General features: G+C 39.6%; 1 protein-coding gene across 7 annotated transcripts in view; it reads right to left on the reverse strand.

Annotated features, from left to right (window-relative positions):
* LOC145994893 (uncharacterized) overlaps nucleotides 1-22,079 on the reverse strand; it is a 364,443-nt gene that overhangs the window by 94,723 nt on the left and 247,641 nt on the right. Inside the window, exon 1 of one of the 7 annotated variants that reach the window (XM_083131355.1) lies at nucleotides 6,970-7,092. The exons of 4 other annotated variants lie outside the window; for them this stretch is intronic. In XM_083131355.1, the coding sequence (XP_082987481.1) occupies nucleotides 6,970-6,988 (19 nt within the window). In that variant the 5' untranslated portion in view covers nucleotides 6,989-7,092. Of the gene's footprint in view, nucleotides 1-889; nucleotides 1,038-5,511; nucleotides 5,570-6,969; nucleotides 7,093-22,079 lie in introns of those variants that run through there. 2 more of the 7 variants (XM_083131356.1, XM_083131350.1) reach the window with 2 other exon arrangements.

The raw sequence follows: 22,079 nt of genomic DNA on the forward strand, positions 1-22,079 counted from the left end.
AGAAACTGCCTGCTAAGAGAAGCTGGAAATAATGGTTAAGTGGGAAAAGAACCCGGGGAAGAAGATAGGTGGTTGTAAATTAGAAGGATACTAAGCTGCTATGAAGGGTAAGGGGACATGATCGGGGAAAATTGCTTGTTGGGTAGATAGTACTGAATGGACGGAATGAGGCGAGAGAAAGCAGAAGCGAGACATGAAGCTATATGAAAAGAGAGCGAGCAAGAAACGAGAAATATTAAGTGAGGAGAGGAAGAAGAAAAATGGAGGAAAAGGAAAAATAAGTACGAGGGGAAAAATACGAGTATGAAACAAGAGTTGTTAATGGTTCATGAACCCATTACTTCTAATCGCTTCATAGGACCGGGACATTCTTCTCGCACAATTTAAATTCGGTTCAAGTTGCGTATTGTTTCATTGAAAAAAGATTCCTGGACAATATTTAAATTCATCCGGACAGAAAGTTCCTCGACCGTAGTTAAAATTAATCCTGATAAAAAGGTTCCTGGACCGAATTCACATTAATCCGGAAAGAAAGTCCCTGGATCATATTTAAATTTATCCGCAGAAAAGGTTCTTAAACAGTTTTTTAATTGTTCGGAAAAAAGGTTCCTCAACTGAATTGAAATACTATTTTACAGATAAAAAGGTTCTTCACGGTCCAGAACCCATTTGCGCTTACTGATTTTCTGTCCGGGCCGGAATTGAATTTATTTAAAATTCCTGGACCATTAGCAACCCCGGTATGAAATACAAGAGGAAGGAAGTATGAAAACTGGAGAACGTAAAAATACAGAGTGTGAAAACTTAAGGAAGAAAATCACATGCTTCATGAACAGAGCAAGAACATTTAGAAAATAACAGAAATGCAAGCTTTGTCACACGCACAAACCTTTCAACAGCGGCCGATACTTCTTCAAACAAACTTTCGCGACCGGCAAGTCCACTTTCTTCGTTCGTTGCAAGAACTTCTTACAGAGGCTCGCCAAGTTTTTCGGCAATTCGTCCATTTTGGCACAAGAAACACACGCACCGCACACATTTGCAGACTACCTCAACCAGGATTCCCCCGACACAGGACTTTGCCACCTCTTTGTCAGTACCTTCCAGCATGCTGTACGTGGCGGCCAGGCAAATATTTTTCTAGGCAAATCCCTGACACCGTAGCAGCACATCAAATTAGCAAGTTCTTTCACAAGGCCGAACATGCAGAATGGTTGGGGTTGACCGAATGAGCAGGGCATTGATTCTTGCAGACGAAATGAGACTCCTTGTGGAGTATTAAAACAGGGACGTCATCAGGAGTGGATGGGGGCAATGGCTCCCAGAAATTTGCACATGCTCCCCTAATTTTCCAAGGCTTTTTGGAAAATTTAATTTATTTTTTTTAAATCTCAAAATTATTTATTTACAATACGTACTTTGAACTTGATCACAATTGTTTCATCTTTTTAGCTATTGTACATTGTAGGAACATTAGACTAAGTTGAATATAAACGTAATAATGTGCCTCGGCAAAGTAAGCGAAATAGTAGTGACCGTCAATTTTAAAATTTTAATTGCAGTGGTAAGTTATAATATCCTGTTGACTTAACTGAAATACACTCTTGTTCTTACGTATGTTACGTAGAAATGCACTTTATACTTCTCTTTCGGAAACGCTTCTTAAATTGGTAAGCACAACACGAAAACAATTTATCTACAGTAAAAAAGGAAAGGTAAAGTGCTCCCCTGTGCTTTGCACCACGCCATGAATTCATATAGGGGGTGTGGAGTTGGGGCCCCACACTTTCTTGATCACGGCCGAAGGTGGGGGGTGATGTGATCAGCGCCAGGTCTTTACCCCCCAGAGTTTCCTCCAGGTACCCACTTTATACGACGCTGGGTGGGCGCCGGAGCCGCATGAACAGATGGAAAAAATCCCGGTTCTCCCCCTCCGGGATCCAACCCAGGTCTCTCGCATGGTAGTCAGACGCCCTAACGACTGAGCTACCGCGGCTTACAGTATAGATTGATTGATTGATTGATTTGGTTTTTTAAGTCCACTTTATGCACAGTAAGGCTAATTGGGACTGGACCTACAGTTTAAAGTGGGATCCGAACCACTTGTGCCTCCACCAGGTATCGAACCCGGGACCACTTGATTGAAAGGCGACGACGCTACCACTGCGCCATCGGGAGGCCCCCTTACAGTATAGAATCTAATAACATTTTTTTTAATAAATTCAATAATGAACAAAATGTCACTCACCATGTTTTACCCTCAAGTCCTTCATATATATTAATAACAACATTAACAAAATGTCTCTTGAAATTTGACCCCCCCCTCCTTCCGAATTTGCCACCGCCCCAAACATATCAGCCTAGATACTACGTCCCTGTTTAAAAAGAAGTCTCAAGACAAAATAAATCATTCACATTTCACGTCACTCTACAAGAAATTATATATAACATAATTGGTACACGTAAATTGACATCCAAGTGGGAACCAACTTTGGTTCAAGTGATACATCAACTCAAGAAGTTTATCTGACAGCCATTTAATAACGTCTTGTCTATTCCAGGAGGCAGGAGTTCCATGAATGGAAATGAACAAAAATGTTTGTAGAGCATTTGACTAGTAACGATATCCCCAAGTCCCAATACATTACAACCCTATTATGTCAAAATGTAGCTAGGAACCCGTATGTAATTTGCGTCGGTACTCTTCTCTCCCTCTGTAACATTTAAATATTACATTGTGTGAATAAATAACCAATTAATACATAAAACAAGATAATTCGAAACGATCTGGAATAAAATAAACGACATACAATGAAAATTAGATAATACTTAAAAAATATTAAAAAATCAGGTTCCACGGAAAAGAGAAGACAGAAAATCACTCTTATATATTTATATACTAGCTTTGGACGGTTATCTTCGATCTATATCCTACTCTGATGTAATACTAAGTAAATATGTATTAGTCTTACGCATGTTAACAGTCTGAAACTAATACTCTTGTCTATTATTTAAACCTACTATTACGTAACGTTAAGACCTCTAATTACAGACTGGAAACGATGCGCTTTTGTTTGAAGCCGCGCATAACCCGGGCGTAGAAATATGGCGGAGATGCGCATTAAAGCTTGTTATTGTTTTCATGAAGAAATTATGTGTACTTCCTTGTGAATTTTGTTTGTTTGAATCGTGTTTTAAGTCCACTTTATGCACAGGTAGGCTAATCGGGACTAGATCTACAGTTTAAAGTGGGTTCCGATCCGAACCACAATGTGCCTCCACCGGGTATCGAACCCGGATCCCTTGATTACAAGCTTGTGGAGTGGAATATGTAGAGATATTTTCTAAAATTGAAATGGTTGACAATCTTCAAAATACGTAGTTGCTGCAAGTGGAAATATATAGGTATGCTCGCAGCCACGATAATATCGCCCGCCTTCGAAATTTGTGGCTTCAAGTTGAGCCATGTTAAAAGGCTCACGTTCCCGGTCTGGTACCTGGAGGTCTGTGAAGCAGACACGTCGTATTAATCGTCCATTTGTTTACAGTGTAACTAACACTCTGTGAATTATTACGCATTTTTAAATAACCAAATACTATCAGAGAATGAAAAAAACGAGAATATTACAAGATGAAAGCACAAATACAAAGCAATATTCATGGCTGACCTAAGATTCAAACCTATAAAGCCTTGTTTTGTAGCGTAACAGTGTAGTTCTTGTTGAACATTGTACAGGGTAATTTCAATATAAAGGTGTGTTTTGGATACTTTGTTACCTTTATATTGAAACACCCTGTACATAGTTTATATAAGACAGCACATATACAAACGCACCCACACACGAACTTTCCAACTTGCCTATATAACGAATTGTCCACGGAAACGTAACACCTGTGTGTCGCTGTTTGTAATCTTTCTCTGACGAATCTTCACGGGGATTTTTTTCAAAGCAATTTCTTAAGCGAAGTTGAAGACCTAGAATGCCTGACGTCACATCAATCAACGCCTCCCGTCGGACCGCTTAACCTACAATCTGCGAATTAACCTCATTCTCCGTATTAATTTTAGCTTCAACGTTTTATCGCTTGTAGGATAATGCAACACAAAGTCCTCTCTATCTGTAAATTTGCTGGATTTGAGTGGCAGAAACCAGTGCATGCAATGCGAACACTTGATTCGAGGTTGAAAACTTCGTATACAAAGTACAAGAAGTCAATGTAACAATATTAAAAACACAGAACTCTGTCATCGTGCATTAGAATGTAGTAGTAATTTGACGCTATTGAATGTAACACAAAAAACAACAATGTTAAATTTATGGGAACATTTAATTATAATATTTTCCGCAATATCCCTCTGAAAAGGGCTTGATTTGCAAAAATGTCCATGTGACAAGTTCACAATGACACAAATTTGGAAAAAAACAAAACGAATAAAACCCACGTTTCATAAAAGAAAAATAATCGAGGTCCATTGCGATAACCTATTTTCTTCAACTTTGTTCCAAATGTAGAAAATGCCTTACGAAACCTCCAAAATTGTTTCTCTCATGGTGATGTACAGTACACATTGGCTGTAGAAGAATACCACAAATAAGTGAATATTTTACAGTAGAGGGAAGAAAATAATATCATGCACAAATAATGTGCATCTTCGCAAACATTATTATACTTTTTATTTGGTTATTCGCATTTTTACCTCTTTAGGTTAGTGATATGAACGAACTAACAATGAAACACTAATGTCTATATTGTGATTCGAACCCAGGACTTTCGGTGACAAGATTCTGGGTCAAACTCTCAACATCGTCGACCAACGAAGAGGCACGAGAAAATATCTCTTACAACAAATCTCTCCATAACAGAACAATTCATACACTTAAAATGCAACTAATATATTATGTATATAATTATTTTTTAGGAACTCGAAAGATATAAAGTAATCGCTGATATAATAACGATAAAATTTATAATAACTCTATGCAGCTTCATTCAAATTGCCAATTTTAAATATTTACCTACAGTTGTTATTTGAAAGTTGTTCAGCTTTTTTTTGTAATTTTTTTCCATCTTGCAGATTAATCTTGATGATGACAATGAATGATGGATGGAAGAATTTGCAGATTATATTAAATGGATAATGACAGATTAAGATCACTTTGCTAACAGGGGAACACTAATACCCTTGCCACCGAAGTTTCCGGGTTCGAAGCCGAGCATGGACATGGCCATTCTTTCTAATTATCCCTTTATCAAAAGGAATTAGCCAGAAGTGGCAGATGGAGGCACGTAGTGGTTCGGATCCCACTTTAAACTGTAGGTCCAGTCCCGATTAGCCTTACTGTGCATAAAGTGGACTTAAAATACCAAATCAATCAATCAATCAGAAGTAGCAGAAAAGTTACACTAAATAACATATATATCAAATTTTATGCAGTGATAGCAAATATTGAATTTGACAAAAGAAGCGCAATTAATATTAGAAATTGTAATATCGCATCTTGCAACTACCTGTTATTCTGCAGCACATAATCTTGACGGAAGAGACACCACGTTACCTGAGCCTTCAATCACCTTGTTACGAGAGATACTAATTCTATTACTTTGGTTGCAGAAAACTTGGGTGACCTCACTAAGGAATTTCTCGACATGAGTCAACAATGTGACTGACCCTTTGTAAATAAACGGGTGGGGAACGATATTGTTTACTTTATAGAGGCAAGTCTTCAAGTGTCTACCAAGGAACACGTCATACCTCGCTAATTTTAAACAACAGCCGGGAGAAATAAGCGTGTTAAAACCTTCATTCATTTTGGAACGATTTTCGCATCGAATCAGTACAACCATAAATAGATAAACATCTACATAAATTGGCAACGAGATTGTGGAATTAGTCAAGTCTTCTGTCTAGATCAGACAAGTCAAAGTAGAACTGTTTGGAAACCAACCCAAAATTCCGACGTCTCAACACTAATATTAAGGTGCCTATACAATATTGCTTGTTAAAGTATGACAAAGTCTGCTTTCTGTACAGATGGCTAATCGATACTTCACATACAATCCAAACTGATGTCCAAACTGAATGTTGGTGAAGACAACAGGGTTTGACACTATGCTATCGGGGCGGTGCCTATTACCTCCCTGAAAACCAATGCTACTGTTCAAATATCCTTTGCACTTCGGCTGAATTTAAATGACAGTGAAAAATATACTATCTGTTTCTTGAAGAAAATTTATCACAAACAATTATAATATAAAATTTTCATTCATCACAAACAATTGAATAAATAAAATTAGCGTTTTCTATTATGCTGTCAGCAATTAGGCCTATAAGGAATGCAATTTACAAATTTCCTTAATTAGCTACAACACAAGGCCTCCCCATGGCGTATTGGTAACGTTGTCGTCTTGTAACCAAGAGGTTGTAGGTTCGAAACCGGTGGAAACACATTGTAGTGTCTCGGGGCCCACTTTAAACTGAAGGTTCAGTTCCGATTCTGAGCATAACGTGGACTTCAAACACAAAACAAATTTTAACACTACAACACACTTTTTATAATTAACGAAGATGGCAATCATTGGGCAACGCTAGTTGTGAAACGTTGTGAAGGAAAGTTCACCGAGTCGCATTTGTACGCTTTAATTCTGTAGTTATTATACTTAAAAATAAAACTATCAGTCTTATTTCGGCGTTCACTACGAAAAAATGTAAATTATGAACACGTTATGTCGAGCAATTGATCGAACATAGCGTGAAAGACAGTTGAGTTTTATTCATTTTAATGAGTTCCTCCAAAGAAAACAAGTTTGACCTTTCTCGAAATTCGTACAAGGTGTAAACATCAGCTTTGCAAGCACCAGGAAGTATCGCAACACCAATCTGTCACCAACGAATAACTCATTCTAACTACAATTATGTAACGAGTACAAATTTTCGTGGGAAGAAGAAAGCAATTATAAAGTACTTACCTGAAGATCTCCCCAGCATGGCGCACAAGTGACCGAATCACCACTGGACATAGGAAGCCTCTATCTTCCATAGATCTGTTTGCAACCTTGACAGCTTAGGCCCTGGCATAACGAGTCGTCGATTGGGAGTTTAACCTTATTCAACACCATGTCTTGGACTTCCAAACAAATGACTACCATAATGCAACGCGAGCGCCTCCTACATTAGGCAGAAGTTGAAGCAATTCGCCAACCAACAAAATAACAGGAAAACGCGATTGCTTCACAGACCTACTATTTGTTTACCACGCTGACAATGGGATTACAAAAAAGGCGTTGTATAAAACATTTGGTTATATTGCTCATTGACAAATGATAAGGATTATCAACAGATGTTCCTGTATAATGCTATCTTAAATGTGATACGAAACGGGTGTTTATTCAGTGTTACATACCTTTTGACTACGTTTTGCAAGTAATCTTCAACTTGTCCAGCTGGTGCGTTTTTCTAACTAACATTGTTTTAATTCTGGATTCGATTCCATTCAAAAGCATAACGAATACATGTACACGTATACTTAAAGATCAACAAAATAACAAATTAGTACCACTATTAATCTTGACTTTTTTTTGGCCATTTAGTCCTTGTGCTAGAGACCAAAAAGTGAGGTTTTGACATAAAATGGGGAGAGCCGATGAAACTTGCAACACTTAAACAGTTGTTTCTAGAGAATACAAAAACAGGCGATAGACATCTCAAAAGAATTGGATTGGATTGATTTAGTGTTTTAAGTCCACTTTATGCACAGTAAGGCTAATTGGGACTGGACCTACAGTTTAAAGTGGGATCCGAACCACTATGTGCCTGCACCGGGTATCGAACCCGGGACCCCTTGATTACAAGGCAACGACGCTACCACTGCGCCATCGGGAAGGCACGACATCTCAAAAGGGTAGATAGATATTCAACATGGTTGGACCTAATAATTGAATTAATCAATTTATCATTATTGATCATTGTTGTAGCCAGGGGGTGGGTTTCGGGGGGGCTGAAGCCCGCCGAAATCCTACAAATATCTAATTTAAATAGTGTATAGTGGTAATTAATTTGACTTTCTTAGCAGGATTAAATATCTTGTATAATAAGTGTACGCTGACAAATTCATCTTCAGGGCTTCTACCCCCTCGTTTCGTCTTTAGATGGCAGCTGCTGATAAGGGGAGAGCCCCCGTCCAAAATAAAATTCTGGTGATGGGCCTGACTGGACATACAGATTAAAGTGGAATCCGAACCAATGTGTAATGCCAATGTGCAATGTGCCTCGAACTCAAGACCTCTTGATTCGTTGATACCTGGATGAGCACACAGATGGACCACGAGCTCAGAGACGAAGTAGAGGTGAAATGTGGGCTGGTGTGAATATCATTGTATTTGTCCCATTCATCAGTTCGACATTCACCCTCATGGTCGCGATTATTCATTGTGTAGAAAAGCGACGTACAACAACCAAAATAAACATAGAATTCTCATCTCTTTTTTCTATCTCCATAATATTTTTCTGTCCCTCACTTTCTATCCATTTGGTCGCTCACACTATGCAATTGTGTAGGCGGGCACATTTGCAAACAACAAATTACAGTTCTGCTCGCCAATAGAAAGACGCCGTAATGAGCACGTGACACAGGTTATTAATAGCACAGGAACTGGGCTATTAATAAATGGCTTTCATTAATTCTGCAAACATAAATGTCTCCCATGTTCGTGAATATACGTTGCGAATACCACTTTGGCAGCAAGACTGCTGTTGCAACTTAAGTGAGAAGTACTGCTGGTACACGTGGGCCTAAAAATAGTTGTTACCCGCCACCAGAGATTTGTGTTCTGACTTAATTTATTTGCCTATCTCTAAACTGGATTAAGCAAGAAACTGTGTGCAAATTTTCAAGAGATTTTTGCACGTGTTTGCAGTCCGGCCCGTAACTAGGAAACATTTTAACGCCTCTTTACGATTCGACAAGAGTTTGTTTCAAGTCCGACTGATTTTCAGACAGACTAATCGTGACTGAGCTTCAAGAGGGATGGATATGAACTACTGCTCAATAGGTTGCATCGAAAAAGGCGCCATGTTCTTCTGTTGGAATTGAAACATAAAGGCCGAAAAAGTGATTTGCCAAAAGTTGCAGAAAAAAGGGACGTAAAATTCAACAAATCAATGAGTGCGTTGTCACTAGAAGGATAAAATTAATCTTCAGTCAATACATCTTGTCCATTAATTTACCATCAAATGCTCAAATGAATCTATTCCGGGAAAACTAAATTAAATTTGTACGTGCAATCTATTCTCGCTTCTGATTGTGTATGATTTGGTTATGCACCCCCTCAACTACTTCCATCAACTAATCAAGCTCCCATTATAGACGATAATTTCTCTCCATGTTCAATAAACAGGCCATTATAAGGAAGAAAAAAAGCATTCAGGGACAAGCAACTGTCTCTACCGGAACAGAACACAGTCTGCTTCAAGGTCAACTGGTGGACGTTACCAGGTGTCCTAGACAGCATACAGTCCAGGCAAAATGTAAACAAAACGTAAACAAAACCTTCTGGGTGCGAGTTGTCCCTAGTTCCATCTCCGCTGGGAGTCCGTGACGGTGCGAAAGGCGGGCAAGGGGGCGGATGGTCCCCGATTGACCAGTACACCCAACCCTCCCCACAAACAAAAACCTAGATAAATAACACTCTCTTGACCCAAATATGCATGTTTTGCGTGGTATTAAGTGGTACGGTATATTAAATCCGACTGTTCCCTCCCCAAGGAAATATTCCCGTTCCTTTCTGCTTTGTTTTTCTTTTGTGGCGTCGTCACAACACTTGGTATGGCAACCAACAGGGAAGGGAGTACCTTGAACTTTGGGATGCTCAAGGTTTTTATTTTCTTTCCATCCTTTTTGCAGTTTCTTGTATAACAACATGCCCCACATAAGAATCCAACTGATGCCAAACTTGCTATCTTGGACATTCGGCGTCATATTGAATTCAAATATGGCGACCAGCGAACCGCACATGCGCCTTGTGATAAAAGCATCATCACCATTATTGTTGTTGTTGTTATTACAAGGCATTTTTCATAGACATTGAAAAAAACAACAAAAAAAACAGTTTCATTCGAAGGTTACGTTTGCGTAAAAAAGCTTCATGTTATACAACAAACAGTACAAGGTTATTTTTTTTTATTTTGGTACATCTGCACCATCCTCATCCTCATTGTGTGTAGTGTGTAATCACGTTACTGTAGGAAAGACGTCTTTCTGATCTACACAGTTATTTTACGTCAACTTTTTAAAGCTCCTGGGTTAATTGCAACGATGGGGATGAACCGATGAAATTGATGATGGGACCAAGACAATGATACATCCGTGCCTTAACGAAGGTTCGAACCTTGGACATCTGACTTCCTAGCGAGGTACGCTGAGCACTCTGCCACAGAGGCTGGTAAAACTTTGTTTTAATCACATGCATATTCTAATTGGGACGGGATTCTTTTTATAAAGTATAATACATACCACTGTGAAAGGTGACTCTCCCGGCGAACGAACCCCAACTCCCTTGGTTACAAGGAGAAGGGGTTGTCAACAGGGTTGCGTATTGTGTAATTGAAAAAAGGTTTCTGGACCATATTTAAATTGATCCGGAACAAAGATTCCTGGACGGAATTGAATTACAGATAAAAAGGTTCTTTACGGTCGAGAATCCATTTACGCTTGCTGATTTTCTCTCCTGGATCGGAATTTATTTTAAATTCCTGGAGCCTAACAACCTTAGTTACCACTGCGGCAGCTTTCATACCCGAAGTGACAAGCGACACGGGGAGAAAATTAATCCGCTGTGCATGCGCGACCAACAGACCAATGCGACACGATGAGAAAACTGCCCAGTCCAAGCGACACGTGCAGCCTTGTCGTGTCACTCCGGCACGAAATTTTGCAATTATTTCTTAAGGTTCGTTTCCAATTGGAAAGTGTAGCTTGTCACATTAGTGTGAAAGCTCGCTACGCCATCCGAAAAGACCGAAGACGCGACTGGAAAATGAACTGAATGATGGTTTTATTCGTCTTTTCCTGCTTGAGTGAACATGCTGTACCCATCTTCTTGGAAGGGGCTTTGATAGCAAATGCAAACAATACCGAGACTTAGTCAAAACACGTGGATAACCTCCTGGAAAGGAAGTGAGGAGTTTTCCTCAAGACATAAACATACTTTTATTTCCACCATCCCCCATAAAAAAATATCAAAGGTTGATTTTTGAACACTGAATGATTACTCAACGCTTCCAGACCACATTCTACTGGCACCAACTACTTATTTTGTTGGTTTTCCACTCTCAAGAACTGGACTACGATTGCTCTAGGGCTCGGTACACACTGATAACGCCAAAGGAGGGACAGGGCAGTGTCCACCAGCAAACAAAATCAGATAAATAAGCTCAATTTTAGCCCAAATTTAACCAAAAGGAAAAATAATGGACATCATGGTCACTTCAGGGGGAAAAAATGGCAGAAAGTGAGAAAAAGTCGGCGGATGCTGAAAAGATTCGAACAGAAATAAGTTGTTTTGGACTGAAGTATTCCTAGAAATTGTTGGAGATTGATCCCAAATATTGCAGAGGATCAGTGCCGTTATCTACAAATCTTGGATCCCCACCCGCAAAATATTACCAAAGGCCCCCTCTACCTACCCACCTTTTTACACACACACACACATACATACACATGTAGGTATAATGTATGTGTGTGTGTGTGTGTGTGTGTGTGTAATTCTTGATTTCATGTTGACAAAGTCACATATAAGAACCTAGAGCAGGGGTTCCCAAACTTTTTCTTTTCACGGCGCCGAAGTCATAATGTAGATCTATCCAAAACTTCTAACGCTAAGTTACTGTGGTTAGGTTGCTTGCCATAAGATAAACAATAAACACATATTTCAAATTCAGAAACATCTTACATGTAAAAAAGTACTAAATAAGCACATATTTGGAATAAGTATCATTTCAGAGAAAATATGGGAACATTTCGCAGCGCCCCTGTAAGCCAGTCAACGCACCCCAGGGCGCCGCGGCGCATACTTTGGGAACCACTGGTCTAGAGGATGATTCAAAGCACCTCCCATAAAAGGTAAAGGAGTTAGACAGGGTAGATGACACTGTTTTCTCACCACACCTGAAAAATTATACATTTGTTACAATCATGCAGTTGTAACTTTCTCCTGATTAAAGATAGGTTGTAGAAACCTTTACCACTACATTTCTCGTGAAATTGTATCCTCATTTGATTCAAGTGTGACTGCCACGCGTGAAACCCGGGGTGGGTGATGTACGGTCGCAATTTTTCCGCCTTTGTCCCCGCATAAAGCGGGTCTATGGCCCACCCAGCCTCAAATGAAATGGTACCCCGGGGGAGAGGGGGGGGGGCTAAAGGAGTCACTGCAGAGGATGCTAAAATGCTGGAAACTTTGAACCTGGTCAGGATAAGTGAAACTATTGCGTTGTTGCATGAGTATTTTTCTCGAACATTTTGATTTGTCCATGGGTGTGTATTGTTGAAGAGCGTGTGAAATACTTGACAGATAGCCTACACGTTTGTGCAAAGTAAAAATAAGCGGAATGCGTTGGAATAATTGTTGGTGAATCGTTTGTCAAATTTCCATATACTTAGATGTAACTAAGTGGTGTGGTCTTAAATGCATTGCATATTGAATAAAGCTTCATTACGCTGGGAGGAACCCAGGCAACGTCGACGTGTACAGTGTTTCAAAGGCAACATCCCGTTGACAGAGCCGAATACACACAGGTTAAACAGCGGCAGCGAAAATATCAGGCGAGACCAGGCCGGCTCGATGGTATGTCCACTTCTGTGGCGGAGTGGTTAGCACAGCGCGCTACGACGCCAGGGGTCCCGGGTTCGAATCCCGGGTAAGACATGGATGTTTGTGTTTGTCCCAATGAGAATACAGATAAAATTGATATACATTTGTGGAAATTGAGGATAATGTGAAAAGGGGGACACTACCGCTTAGGGGTATTCATTCCTTTTGTAAAATAAAAAGTGGTTGAGGAATGGCACGGTATGCCAGAGTGTCCTGGTCGAGCCTGCATTTCTCGCCAACATTTCTGTAAATAAAGCTTATTTGAGAGGTTTTTTTTTATTTATTTATTCACATCTCTGATGCGGTTGGTATTTAGATTTTACGACAGGCCATGTGTGATCCAGAGGCATGGCACGAGGGTACGTCAGAATTTTTGGTAGTGTACAAAAAAAAGTGTCATAATGTTTTGTCGGATGGTAATTTCTTTATCATATTTCATTCACTATGCTGCCAATCTCAAAGCATTTCTTCTTTTTCCTTTTATAGATACAGGTACGTCCATGATGTCTCCGGAAGAAAGGGTATTATTTAAAACTGTGGTTCTCAACTTTTTTTCACGGCACCCATCCTTTGTTGCGTAGTGAATAATAGTTGCGGCACACTAGCGCACGAGTTGGTAACGTCACGTCATATCTGATTAATTGATTTGCTTTATTTCACTTCGCTTCTTGGAGCCTCCTCGATCCCTCAGTGGCAGCGTCGTCGCGTTGTAATCAAGGGGTCGCCCGGGTTCGATACCCGGTGGAGGTACAAGTGGTTCGGATCCCACTTTAAACTGTAGGTCCAGTCCCAATTAGCCTTACTGTGCATAAAGTGGACTTAAAACACCAACTCAACAACAACAACTTCGCTTCTTGTGCCACTTTTGGCTCTAAGTTGCGAAAATGGGGATGAGTGGTGATATGATGAAATTGATGAATGGACACCCACAAACATCCATGCCCAGGCCAGGATTCGAACCCGGGACCCCTGGCTTCGTAGCGCGGGGTGCTAACCACTCCGCCAAGGGGCCCGGCACGTGATATCTGAACTGAACCTCGTATCTACTGTTGTCAAGTATGACTGGTAACGCAATCCTTATGCTGTTTCCCCAGAATCCATTCCCGACATCCCTCTAATGATAAAACTCGAGGAACCTCAGTCAGACCGTACACTTCAACTCAAATATGGTGAACTACCACTTCATTCACAAACAGAAAATATATATTATTATTGCACCAGTTATTTTGCGTATGGTTGCTAACTGGTACTATGTGAAACAAGTAGTTAATCCTAATATTTTTCTTGTTTTAGTTACACCTTTAATATACAAAGCTAGTAATTCCTTTGAAGAACTCCACTTAGTAAAGCTTTTTTCATGTGAGCTGGGAATCTTATTCTCAAAATAACTAATTCTACTGTCTTTATAGCATTATTTGAGCAACTAAGCGACAGAAAAAGTTAAGCTACAATACCGTGCTCTTTATGATAACACTACACTGCCATCTCGTGGTCGTGAGGGAAACTAGCAGCAAACACAGCGGAGTAGGTCGTAATCATTTCTCAATTTTTCTGTTTTCAATAAATGTTGGCGTAGCAAGGGCACAGTTTCACCTCTGACACAGGAGCTGTCCAACAGGGTGGGCCCCTGTGGGCCACGGCATAGGCGGATCTAGGATTTCTTCATGGGAGGGGCACAGAATACGCTACAAACATATAAGATGTACTTGGAAATATAATGTGCAGATTTTTCTAGATATTAAAACCAGCCTTAAATTCGTGTATTCTTTGTGTGCATGTATACGTATCTCTGTTTCATACGCCGCATACCGACAGAAGGTAAACCGCAGTACCTGTTTGAGAAGATGCATTCACGTAGGGAAATCCATCAGTATGTTACCCGTAAGCGGAACAATTTCCATTTACTCAATCACTTACCACGGCCTACAAATCATCTTTCTCCTTTTCGGCTCCATAAGCATGGAATGCATTGCCTGCGAACATCGCTAGTGTAATCAACCCATTAAATTTCAAAGGTAAAGTAAAAGATCTGCTGTTAATGGAACAATGGCAGAGTCGGGGCACATACTGAAGGTATCAAGTCACTCACTATATGGAATTGCATTATTGTATTATTATTACTATTGTCTTTCGTATTACTAGTTACACTTTTTTTTGTATGCAACTAATTCCTATGTATTTTTTCTTTTTTCTTTTTTTTGTATCTGTGTATTATTTTACATTTAGCTTGCTGCTCCATACGCAGTTTATATCATCTCATATGTATTATCATATTGACAAGGGTTAGGTGGCAGAGCAGCCCTTGGCTGAACCTCGCCCGCTTAATAAAGAAAATTTATTATTATTAGTATTATTATTATTATATACATACACACATACCCATCAAGACAATTAAAATTACAGGGGTTCAATTTAGGGTAAATTTGTGGTCAGATAACCTGATCGCGACTGGACCTTCAATGTGGAATCTGAGCCACTGTACAATTAAATGTACCTCCACCAAGAAACGAACACGTGTTCCTTGGATCACAAGATAATGCCATCGTGTTTTTACTTGTGAAATGTAAGTACTTCTAAGTTATTTTACAGTAACAATGATTACGGAAAGAAATATTACCAATATTACCAACTTTGTTTTGGGTATAGTTTTATGTAGGCCACCCTATATATTAGTCCTTTATAATTGACCTGCACTATATCATTCTGCGAACTGTACAACAAATGATAGCAAGGACGGTAAATATTTAAGTAAGTCAATTTCCTTTATTTCCAAATAAGCACTTTGTTTGGAATAACGCAACAATAATGTGAAAATTAAGGAAACATTTCTATTTATTAAAGATGTGGCCCACACAAACTATCACAGCTATCTAGTGGTCGACCGCACCACTGCTCTTTCACAAGAAATACATTTTTCTCACGTTTTGGTTTAGTTTAGGGCTGAGCCGATACCACTTTGAACCGATGCCGATACTCTTACCGATTCCCACCGATACCGATACTTGAAAATTGCAATAATTAAAATTTGTTCAAAATGTTGATCAATATTGGTGTGTAAATATTGTTCCCCAATTATATGCACCCATTTACCAAGAAATTTGTTTTAGAATATTTAAGAATTATATCAGGATATTAAAATAGATATTGTTTAATCGCAAAATATAGTTTTTCGTGCAAAATTGGTGCAAAATAAACAGACAGTTTGAATATAGCATAATTTCAAGGATAATTAGAATCTGCGAATGGGTCGCGCGGCATTTTTGCGGCCCTGTGAAAGACCAATATGCCGTAAAAGTATCGGCTGGTATCCGTAGATGAATTCCAAACGTTACTTTCCGATACCGATACATCAGCCCTATAGTACGTATTAATTTGATTCTGCAGAAACAGAAATCTTGAATCATGAGTGTCGAAGCGATTATTCACCCCCTCTGAAAACTGGCAAAGTTCATCTAGTCGGTAGGGCGTCTGACTGCCACGCGGGAGACCCGGGTTCGATTCTCAGGGTGCGTGATCTAAGGTCGGAATTTCTCCGGCGTTGTCTCCGCATACAGCGGCTCTGGGGCTCACCCAGCCTCAAATCAATGGGTACCTGGGGGGCGATAAAGGCGGCCGGAGCGTGGTGCTGGTCACACCACCACCAAAGTGGCCGAGATCGAGAATGTGTGGGGCCTTATCCCCACATCTCCTTAATATGCCTTCAAGGCAAGGTGCTACAGGGTGTCCCACGAACGGCGCAACTGGGAATTAAGAGTGGCGTTACTTTGACTAGATTTTTTTTTTAATTTAAAATTTTGGGAGCGTCAGCACTTAGGCTATTTTGCTCCCTTCACATTATACGGGGGCCAGCCCCTTACCATGACATATAACAACTCTAACGTTGCATAAATAAAAATCTTAAAATGTTCTGACTTCTGTTAAAAGCTGAGGCTGTAAACGGGCACTCAGCACACACAAAGACAAAAAACAGGACAACACACACAAAATTATACTGGCCATAGTGCCAGTCGCCAGAGCCTCGTTAGTCTTTAGCCCAGGGTGCACTACGTGGAAGTGAGGGGCGTTACTTTGTAACCGAAACCTGTACATACATAAGTCATACACCAAATGTTAGCCCTGTCCAAGTAGATATTTTTAAACATAGAAACAACAAACGGGGTGCAGTGTTGTTCATGCAGTGTTGCCAAATGTAAGTGAAAGTGTAAATTTATTTTTCCACAAAGCATGGAAAATTGCATGTCAAACATTCGTACGGAAATTTGGACGTCAATTTCCACCTTGGGTAGGTGGACTATTTCGCCATCTATAGTTCAGAGAAGAAAACCGATCGTTTTCGCGTATAGCCAATCCTGAAATGCCTCGTAAAGGCGTACCGGTCCAAATGGGTGTTTTAAAAAAATTATGAGGTACAGTGGCAACACTGTTGATGTTTGAAGGCAACAAAAGGTGTGTTTAGTGATGGTCTATGACATGGAAATACTGGAAACAGGAAAAAAAGAAAATTAAAATTATGGTGAAAAAAGTGTTACTTACCTACTCCTGGCAACCATGCAATGCGATAAGAGCGCCCACCGAACGAGAACAAAAGAATCAGTTAGTTGTGTACTCAGAACTGTTTGAGCCGTGCATTTCGCATTGTTCGTAGGGGAAGATTAGAATTGTTCTGTGAAATGAAGTACTCTTTGGAAGAGAGGGTGTTCATTGAGGAACATTATTTTTGTTCAAAATCGTACGCTAGTGTAAAAACTGTTTCGCGAGAAATATCCGAATAACAGTGTTCCAGAAAATTCGACGATATATCGACATGTTTCCAGATTTCGTGAAACAGGATCAGTTAATAACAAACCCTACCACAGGCAACCACCAGTTTTGACACAAGGTGTGCTGCAGGATGTGGAGCAGAGAATATCACAATCTCCCAGGAAATCTGTTCGTAAACTTGCTGCACAGTCAGATGTATCAAAAACAAGCTGCACAGTCAGGTGTATCAAAAACAACAACTCACCGAGCGTTAAAACAATTGCACCTACGTGCATATAAGGTACAGGCTGTGCAAGAACTGAAGGAAGCAGACAAAGGTGCACTGCCAGTGGTTTAGAAATTTTATTAGAGACAATGGTGTGAATATTTTGGATAAGGTTTTTTTCACGGATGAAGCATGGTTCCCCTTAAATGGATATGTCAACAGTCAAAATTCTCGACACTGGTCAAGTAACAATCCCCATTTCTTACATGAACAATCACTTCATCCACAAAAGATCGGTGTGTGGTGCGCGATTTCGCGGAGAAAAATAATCGGTCCATTCTTTTTCAACACAACAGTTGACGGAATAGTTTATCGTGAACTTATCACACAGTTTATTTCTCTGTTGGAACGTGATGAACGTGATTGTTGGTTTCAACAAGACTCCGCAACATGTCGCACGTCTAATGAAACTTTAGACATGTTGGCAGAGTTTTTTGGCGATCACATTATAAGCAAAAACTTATGGACCAGTCGCTCCCCGGATCTGACGTCTCCAGATTTTTTTCTGTGGGGTTATTTGAAACAAACAGTTTACATTAATAACCCAAGAACACTTGATGATCAAAAAATAAACATTTGCACAGCCATTAACAATATAAACCAATCAACCTTGCATAAAGTTGCTTCCAACATGATAAAACGTGTTGATGAATGCCTCAGGGAAAATGGTTGTCATTTTCAACATCTTTTGTAAAGCTACACTGCTTGTTACGCGCATTGCATGGTTGCCAGGAGTAGGTAAGTAACACTTTCTTCACCATAATTTTCATTTTCTTTTTTCCTGTTTCCAGTATTTCCATGTCATAGACCATCACTAAACACACCTTTTGTTGCCTTCAAACATCAACAGTGTTGCCACTGTACCTCATTTTTTTTTAAAACACCCATTTGGACCGGTACGCCTTTACGAGGCATTTCACGATTGGCTATACGCGAAAACGATCGGTTTTCTTCTCTGAACTATAGATGGCGAAATAGTCCACCTACCCAAGGTGGAAATTGACGTCCAAATTTCCGTACGAATGTTTGACATGCAATTTTCCATGCTTTGTGGAAAAATAAATTTACACTTTCACTTACATTTGGCAACACTGCATGAACAACACTGTACCCCGTTTGTTGTTTCTATGTTTAAAAATATCTACTTGGACAGGGCTAACATTTGGTGTATGACTTATGTATGTACAGGTTTCGGTTACAAAGTAACGCCACTCTTAATTCCCAGTTGCGCCGTTCGTGGGACACCCTGTATATGCACCTTTGTTCTTATTAAAGTCGACAACAGAAGTAAAGTTCAGTTATCTGGCACTTCAACAGAATAACCAAAATATATATTTAAAAAAAGGTTCATCGAAAAATTGACTGCAAAATGCAGCAAAAAAGCAATATTTTCACATTCTTCCGCTTCATCCAAAGGGGAAGTTACAGAAGTTGTTTTTTTTAAAGAGATTTCTACGTACAGATGAAATGGATCTTGCCACTACACCAAGGGGGTCGACACTGCTTAGGTTTATCACCCTGTTAAAAAATTGAGGATGAATAATGATTGGATGAACACTCATTCCTTGTGCAGGACTTGAACTCTGAACCTTCATTTAACGAGATAGTGTAACATGCACAACCATCATTGTTTTGAAAACCTGGCTTGTATAATGGAGAGTAATATCACAAGAGGAAATTATAATGAAGGATAAAACACACACACACACACTGGGGTACGCTAGATTTTTTCCCGGAAGGGGCTGGAATTGTAAAAGTGGATAGTACAGTCACGGACAGTTCTGGATTGTAACGATACCATTGAAATATATCGTATTTTTAGAACTTGCTTGCAAGCCCCCCCTCTCTCTGTACGCCAGTGCACAGAACAACTAATTATTTTTGCCAAACGCGTACATATGAAATACATATGATTTATTTTTCAATTCTCATTCACGTATCAGTTCTATCATTACAAAATACTGGTAACGCCATCACTCAATTAGCAACACTTCTCCACGCTTGGCGAGCTGCAAAATATACACCTGGGAGGGAAAATGTTTGGCAACTTCCTTCGTGCCTTTCCCCAGTCCCTACCTGCATCGTTCTTCTTCCAATGCAGTGTTGCCACAAGCAGTGAGCACAATTTCCCTTTCCTAGATATACAATTTCCCTTCTCGCGTAAATTTTCCCTCGTCCCATAAAAACTGAAATCGCGATCACAAATCTTCATCTGATATTGTTAATCTATTGAACACTTACACAACATCAGTTTTCAAAAATACTTGGATTGAATGATTGATTGGCGGACTGAATTTATTTCTCAGTGAAAGAGGCAGTATCCACCAATAAGTTTGTACTACTGTTGTTTTAACTCCACTTTATGGACAGATAGGCTAATGTGGACTGGACCTACAGTTTAAAGTGGGATCCGAGGCACTGTACAATGTGGCTCCACCAGGTATAGAACACGGGGCCCCTTCATTACAACGTTACCACTACGCCATCGGGGAGGCCGCCACCAAAATGTGCACAGTGCTAGTGTAAACGTACTGACATAAGAGTCCATTAACTCCAGGAAATACTACGTTATCTATAAAAAGATTTAGTATACATTTCTCTCCATTTTATTCAAGCAATAAATTAACATATTCATTTGTAAACATATCCAGATCACAAGTAAATTCAAAATGTTTATCCTCTCATTTACAATTCAAAACATATAACTCAAACTTTTAGACTAGAAGCCAGTAAGTATACACAAATTGAAGGAGATTATTTCAGAAATTTGGTTCTCTTTTAGGCCTATAAGTGTATTGTCCCTGACAGGCTTTGGCGTCCTTTCCCCGTTCCTCCCTTCAGAAACAACAGTGATATCTGAAAGCGTTCTCCGCTCTCTTAGCTGAAATGGCCAATTTTAAACCTATCATCCCTTCCCCTACTTCCGCTTATTGCAACAAAGTCAAGATGGGCCATCAAGCTCTTATTTGTGGTGGTTCATAAATCCCTTTGTGTCTGTTGTTTGTGCTGGGATGAGATGAAGGTCGTCTAACCATGTCACGGAGAATAGGGGTTAACTAGTGAGCACCAAACGACTCCGAACGTATCAGATATAATTCGTCGGTCCAATGACATAACGACGTATCTCATTTTTTTTTTTGCGAAATTGAGTTATTAACATCGTTGTGATCATACCGGTGCCCTGCACCACCTGGCAAATCGGCGTAACTCAAATCCAATTAATAAGGAAGTTATGAATATTTTTTGATTTTGCGTATCTCAATTTGTTAAAAAATTTGATATGACATAGCGGCGTATCTTGACTTCCGTCGTTATGTCAGATAAAGTAAATCCTAAACTGTTTCGCAAGTTGGCGTATCTCTTTTTGCTTACAGCAGACAAATGCAACAATCGGGGCCAATACACTCACAAAGAGGAAAATAAGGCAATGCAGAAATGTATATTTCAGTATTTACAAATCAGCGGTCACAATCTTAAAACGAAACGATCTAACAGAGGATAGTTCAACTACAGGGAAGGTTGTTAGGGGAAAGAAGATTGCTGAAACCCCCCTGCACAGGCTGCACCCACAAAGGAAGAAAATGTTATGTACGGAAGAACAATGAGAAATCACGAATAATTATTTTAAATTGATTTTTCGATCTTTAAAACTTGCAACGTCAAAGGAAGTACGTAGCACGACACGTTGATGTAGAAGATACTAGACAAAAAACCACAAAACAAGCATCGAGACGTACGAAAACACAATTTTACTATCTTTCCCTGGATGGAAGAAGGCTGAAGGTTTGCAAGAAGATGTTTTTGAATACTCTTGGAATTAGCAAACGATTTATACGTACGACAGTAAACAACATTCAAGAAACAGGCATATTACTAACTGAAAAACGAGGTGGAAGATACAAACATTTGAAAGAAAATGACGAGAGGAAACGGAGTATAGTAGAAGATCACATAAATCGCTTTAGAAAATATTCAACAAAGGAATATCTGCATTCTGATTTAACTGTAAAGAGGATGTATGAGATGTACAAGGAAGAGATCGACACAACATGTCAAGCATCTTTGCAAACATACACAAATGTTTTCAAGGGTATGAATCTTGCATTTCATCAACCCAAAAAAGATCAGTGTGGATTATGCATTACGTACAATGCGAGATCTGATGAAGATAAAATGAAGCTAG

The sequence above is a fragment of the Lepisma saccharinum genome, chromosome 11 (genome assembly GCF_977018435.1).
Source record: "Lepisma saccharinum chromosome 11, izLepSacc3.1, whole genome shotgun sequence".
NCBI lineage: Eukaryota > Metazoa > Arthropoda > Insecta > Zygentoma > Lepismatidae > Lepisma > Lepisma saccharinum.